The sequence below is a fragment of the Pseudopipra pipra genome, chromosome Z (assembly GCF_036250125.1).
Source record: "Pseudopipra pipra isolate bDixPip1 chromosome Z, bDixPip1.hap1, whole genome shotgun sequence".
NCBI lineage: Eukaryota > Metazoa > Chordata > Aves > Passeriformes > Pipridae > Pseudopipra > Pseudopipra pipra.
Window position 1 is genome coordinate 49,767,358 of NC_087581.1, and position 6,000 is coordinate 49,773,357.

At 45.5% G+C, this 6,000-nt stretch overlaps 1 protein-coding gene across 2 annotated transcripts in view; it reads right to left on the bottom strand.

Annotated features, from left to right (window-relative positions):
• The window catches only part of TMEM161B (transmembrane protein 161B), a 43,245-nt gene extending 40,286 nt beyond the window's left edge, over positions 1-2,959 (bottom strand). Inside the window, exon 1 of one of the 2 annotated variants that reach the window (XM_064642912.1) lies at positions 2,500-2,959. In XM_064642912.1, the coding sequence (XP_064498982.1) occupies positions 2,500-2,502 (3 nt within the window). In that variant the 5' untranslated portion in view covers positions 2,503-2,959. The remainder of the gene's footprint in view (positions 1-2,499) is intronic. The other variant, XM_064642911.1, reaches the window with a different exon arrangement.
• Between the last annotated feature and the right edge of the window lie 3,041 nt (positions 2,960-6,000).

Genomic DNA, 6,000 nt, shown 5'->3' on the forward strand with positions numbered 1-6,000 from the left:
TCCACAGATTAAACAGACAGACAATAAACTTGCATTTTACCCAACAGTCTTTTGTCTTTTTCTACTGAGGCTCTCTAAGCACAAAGATTACAGAACTAGTGATCATTAGGCAAATCAAGTTATTGCTACAGAAATTCCATGGCTGGAACAAGGGCATTTATAAAAAGACACATTTATTTTTATTACTGAAGAGGCCAATACTGAATATTTGTTGTACTGAACACAAGTAGATATGCAATGTATTATTAGATTACAAGTAAAACTAGTTCAGAGAACTGATCTACTACACAGGAAAAAACAAGGTTATACTCCACTATTACTATTCAAATACTTTTTTACCAAAAAAGTAGTTGGGGAAGTTTACCAATACTTCCCCAACGACCACAAGTAGGAACTATGGAAGCTCCCACTCTCTAGAACACTTGCTTTTTAAAGAGCAGGCTCTGCCATTAAAGGAATAATTCCAAGCATAAAAAGTGAAAAGTCTTTGATGCCTCTGCTGAACAGTCTAAAACACTGTGGCCTTGCACAGTATTAAGACACTTGTGCAGAGTGTAAAGTCATGGCCTAACTCGCACTGCAACAGCATAGATGAGTCTTGGCAGTCCCAGCTTGGCAGATCTTGATTTTTAAGACTTGATTTAAAAGCCTCCTGGTCCAAAAGAAACTGATGAACATTTCATTCTCCTGTTGCTTTGGAACTAGAGAATGCAGCTTCCAAACACTGTAAAAGTAGACAACCATCTTTTCACTTTGCTGACGTCATGGAACCACACACAAAGATTATTTGTCCACACTGCCAGCAAAGGAAACTGGACTTGATCTTTCAATCTCATCAGGCAGCACAAGCAACCACTCAATTTATTTAATTAAGGACCTACACTGAGAGGAAAAGCTCACAATTTTCAAAAAGTAGCTTCCAAAATGGATATTGGCCACAGCACCCATGGAATCCTATAAATGAGTATTTCACGACCTTTTGATTAAATATTCTAACCTCTAGAAAAAGAAAAAAAGGAAGAAAAATACTTCATAAGGAAAAGAAATACAGCTCCTTTCATAAGCCTTTCATAATACATACTATTAAAAAGAGCTTTAGTAGAATCATGTGATTAAATCTGTAAGTATGAGAACAGTTAAAAGGCAATTTTATTAAAAATGTAACTGTAAAGTGCATTTCTTAGCAATCTGCTTCAACAAACAGACACTTCTGCCATATTTAAAATGACATTGAAACTTAGTCATATAGTCATATGGAAGAAAAATATAATATAATAGATATAAAATACATAAAACATACTCTATATTATATGTGTAATGGCACATATAAAATACGTTTTTATACCTGCACCCACATATCCTTGCTCCTTTTATCTATAAGTACATTAAAAGCTGAGCTGATCAACTCCAGTGTTTTCAATGGTAACTAAGACCTAAATACAAAATTCAACATCTTTATTTATTTGATATTCATTACTTAGCCTCCTCTATTTAAGCGACGTATATCCAACAAGTTTATACCATTAACAATTACATCAGTCAAACTTTGTTCTTCCCCTACAACATTACAAGGTCATTCATTGTGCATTATGTTCAGAGCAATAAATTCTGGCTGTGCTGAAATACCTGTTGTGAAAAGCAATTTAAAGCGGGATTCTTTTTTCTTTAGGTCCCTTCCAACTCAAACCACTCTAAGATTGTGTGACACTGCCATGCTGCCACAGCACACACTGTGACATGGCCCAGAGCACTGAAAATGAACTGGCATTAATGAACAACAAAGGTTTCTACATATATCCAAGACCACTTACACACCCTATTTATAGGGAGTTTACAGAAGATGTGAGTAAACAGTCAGAATCAAGGAATCGTGGTTGGAAGAGACCTTTGAGATCATCAAGTCTAACGTCAGCCCAGTGCTGCCAGTGCAATCACTAAGCCACCGAACCACATCACCCAGCGCCAGATTCAGACACCTCCTACACACCTCCCGGGATGCTGACTCCACCACCTCCCGGGGCAGCCTATTCGAATATCCGACCACCCTGACAGTGAAAATTTAATATCTTATCTGAACCTCCCTTGTCTCAGCTGGAGGCCATTCCCTCCGGTCCCCTCACTGCAGGCAGGAGAGACCGGCTCCCACCTCACCACAGCCTCCGTCCGGGGAGCTGAGGAGGGTGATGAGGGCTCCGGGTATTTATGGTCAGACATCCCAACCCTGTCACAGAACCCAGAGCACGGTGCCTCACTCTCCTTCCCCGCGGAAAAGCGGCACAGAGGGACCGAACCCCCGAGCAGTGCAAAGGTGCCGGCGTGAGGTCGCGGCGAAGTACAGCCAACACGATCATTCCCTCAATGAGAGCTAATGAAGAGACCCACTCGGCGGCCTCGGCCCTCCCACAGCCGGGGCCGGGCCCTGCGGAAGCGTGGCCCCGCACCCCAGGCCGCGAGCAGAGCCTCTCCCCACTGCCCCTTGGCCCCGCTCCCCGCGCTCACCATGGTGCCGGTGCCGGTGCCCGAGCCCGCGCCGGCCCCGCCCGGCCCCGCTCCCGGCACATAAATCCCCCGCCCGCCGCTCCCGCCCGCACCGCGCCGAGGTCACGCCGCGGCCCCTCCGCTGCCAGGCCCGCCTGGGCTGCCCGAAGAGCTGCCTGCGCGGGCGGGGCCGCACCGCGCTGACACCGCGTCTCGGCGACACCGCTGCCCCCTCCGCTCCGTGCCTAAGGGATGGGGAGAACCAGGGAGAGCGAAGGCGCCCACCAGGGAGCACCCTCCGCGGGCCGCTCGGCGCCAGCCCTGTCAGGCACAGGCGTGGGCAGACGGCCTCGGGTAGGGCGCCGGCGCGACCTCAGCCACGTGACGCAGGTGGTCGCCCGGAGCGTGGACTCCCCCGCTACGTCCCGGGCACCGCCGGTGCCACTGGGAAGGGAGGGAGGGAGGGGTGATGTGGGGGGGGCGGCAGCGCTAAAGGAACGGGCCGGGGGAAGGGAAAGGGCAGGAGAGCGGCGGCTCTGTTGTGCATGCGCAGAGGTCACTGAGCGCTCCCTGTGCCGGCGGTGCCGCCGCGCATGCGCGGCGGTGCGCTGTGAGGGCGGAAGCGACGCCAGCCCCGTTCGGCCTCGACATGGCGGAGGGTTCGCGGGCGTCGCAGGCGGTGCTGAGGGAGCGGGGCGGGGCCTCGGGGAAGTGCCTCGCGTATCCGCCCTGGAGTGGCACAACGGGGGTAGAACGGTGCTCGGCCTTTGGTCCCAGCTCCGCTGGCCGCCTAGGTCTGCCCTGAGGGACGCGACTGGATAGCCGGTCCCAGAGGAGTGCTGGGAAACAGCCGCGTCTCTCAAGTGGAATAATAAAATGGCTTTCTCGTAAATCGTACCACTTTAAATGCGCCACTGCGGTCTGTCAGCTGTGATCTGGAAACTGAAGCATTCTGGTTGAATGGATAAATGGTATTTCTGTAGAAAATACCTACATCTGGTGGTGTTTTGACAAGCTTTGCTACCTTTTGAGAAACCCAGGAGAGCGATTTATAGAATCAAAGCATGATTTTGGTCCACAATTTTGAGGATCGTTTTGTTCCAACTCCCCTGCCATGGACAGGGACACTTTCCACTAGACCATGCTCAGAGCCCCGTCCAACCTGGCCCTGAACACTTCTAGGGGTGGGGCATCCACAGCTGCTCTGGGCAACCTGTGGCTGTGTGTCACCACCCTCACAGTAAAGCATTTCTTCCTAACATCTAATCTAAACTCTTTTATAAACCCAGGACACACGTGGCTTTCTGGCTTCCAAATGCACATTGTAGGCTCCTGTTCAGTTTTCCGTCCACCTTCCCTGCAGGGCTGCTCAGAGTGAATCCAAATCTCACTCTGCACACAAACCACTAGGAAAAGATAATTTAGTCACATCGTAACAACTGTCATGAAGACCTATAAACTCTGTCGTTCTGACATTTTTAATTGTTACTTTGAAATATGTGGCAGCTGAAAGAAAAACTCAACAAAACCCATGCAACATCACAGTTATAAAACAGTAGAGCAAACAGACTTCAAAGAAAATCCTCTCAGACACCAGAGATTATAGTACCAAAGACAAAGAGAAGATGATTTTGACTTATTCAAACCCTTTAATTTTAGTCAACAAGTCTTTGGCTTCCCTATTTATGAATGCTAATTTGGTGGCATTTGTGGCAAATGTAGCATGGTAGAGAAGAGCACTGTCAAGAAAAAAACAAATTCTAAAGGCATTTGGTTTACACCATGTGTTCCTGGCAGATAGAATATTAAAGAAAATTAGGAGGTTCTTAAAAAAGCAATGTTAAAACTGAAAAGCATCCATCTTGATGTAGAAATGGTAAGAGATGAGATGCATTTGGAGAGCAACAGATTTAGACACATTTAACATTTTTGGGTGTAAGAGTCTCAAAAGTATGTCTTCTAAAGGAAATTCTTACCTGTGGAATTCTTTGCATAAGATTTCATCACTGATGTGGATTTGGTGGCATTTTGTGAAAAATAAACAATCAAAATTGCTAATGAGCAGAGCTATTTCATTAACCTAAACAAGAATTACCAATTGGTCAGCTTGAACTCCAGCAATCATGAGTTTAGAGACCTAGTATTTTAATTGCGGTCTTGTTTAAATGGGTGCTTAACAAAAACAATATGCACACAAAACAAGGCCAAAGCTCCTGTAACCACTATACAAAAATGGATTTTTTTGAATGGATTTGTAGGAGTTGAGTGGAGCCTTTCAAGCAGCAAGCTAAAGAAGATTGTCCCATGTGTTACTGTCACAAACACCATCTCACCTGTGAAGTCATTCCCCTGAGCCCTGTTGTCTCACATAGTGGGCAAGTTTTAAGAAACTCCTTAGATCAGACATGGCTTTGCTGCCTGGGACACCTGGATGCAAGGCTGGTTTAAGCTAGGCACATGTGCCTCATTCTTCAGAAAACAGGCAAAAGCTCCTAAAAAATACATTTCTAGAGTATTATGACTACGAAGGCAGTGGGTTCATTTTTATGTGCATGGGTATGTGTCTGTGCTTAATAAGTTGCCTCGTGAAATCCGGGTCTGGCCTGGGTTTTCTAGATCTTAATCCCCACACCCAGCCTCTCTATTGTATTTTAATATTATGACCAAACTATTTTAACTATGTACAAAAGTATTTATTTACTATATATTGGTTCACACAACTGTGCCATGCATACACACGTTCCCACACATATATATGTCTGTATGTGTAGAAAACTCATGTTGTCTAAAATGTGTTCTTTAAAATGGTACACAACATACATCAGAGTAATCAAACCAAATTTACCACTGCCAAAACTAGGTACTCCTCATTTTATCAACTGTGTGTCACTTCTGAAGTGATTACTCTTCTGTTCAATTAACACAAGTAACCCAATTGGAAATGTGCTTTCTGGTAGTGAGCACACTTTTTTCCCCTAAAATATCAAGCTACTGAGCAGCAAGTGCCTTCTTGCTGAGCAGTTCAGTAGTGCTAGAAAGGCCTGTGGTGTGTTGTGACTTTATTTAAGCACTATGTGTTAAAAGAATTTAAAAATAGATGGCTCAGACAGTAGTATTTCCTTTTAAAAAGCACTCAGTGGTTTTGATGGTTTTTTCTCTCTACTGTACCTTAAGGCTTCATCTACATTATTTGAATATACACTGAAGTACTTGAAAAATGAAGCCATAACGGCATCATCAAAATGTGGGTATATCAGCAATGGGCCAGTACATGCCGCAGTATCCCACAATGGCATTCATGTGCAAAAAATTCTTGTCACGAGTGAGCGGGCTGCAAACTGGCAAAGCATTCCAGATGTGTGATGCAAAAAAAAAAAAAAAAAAGGTGAAGGTCTCTGGTATTTTGACATTTTGGCATTAAGGCAAACAGTAGATGATGATCAGTGGGCTGGAATCTGCAGTGCAAGTGCAGAAAAGAGCTTGAGCCAGTTGGCAGGAGCTGGACCACTGAAGGTCTTGCAG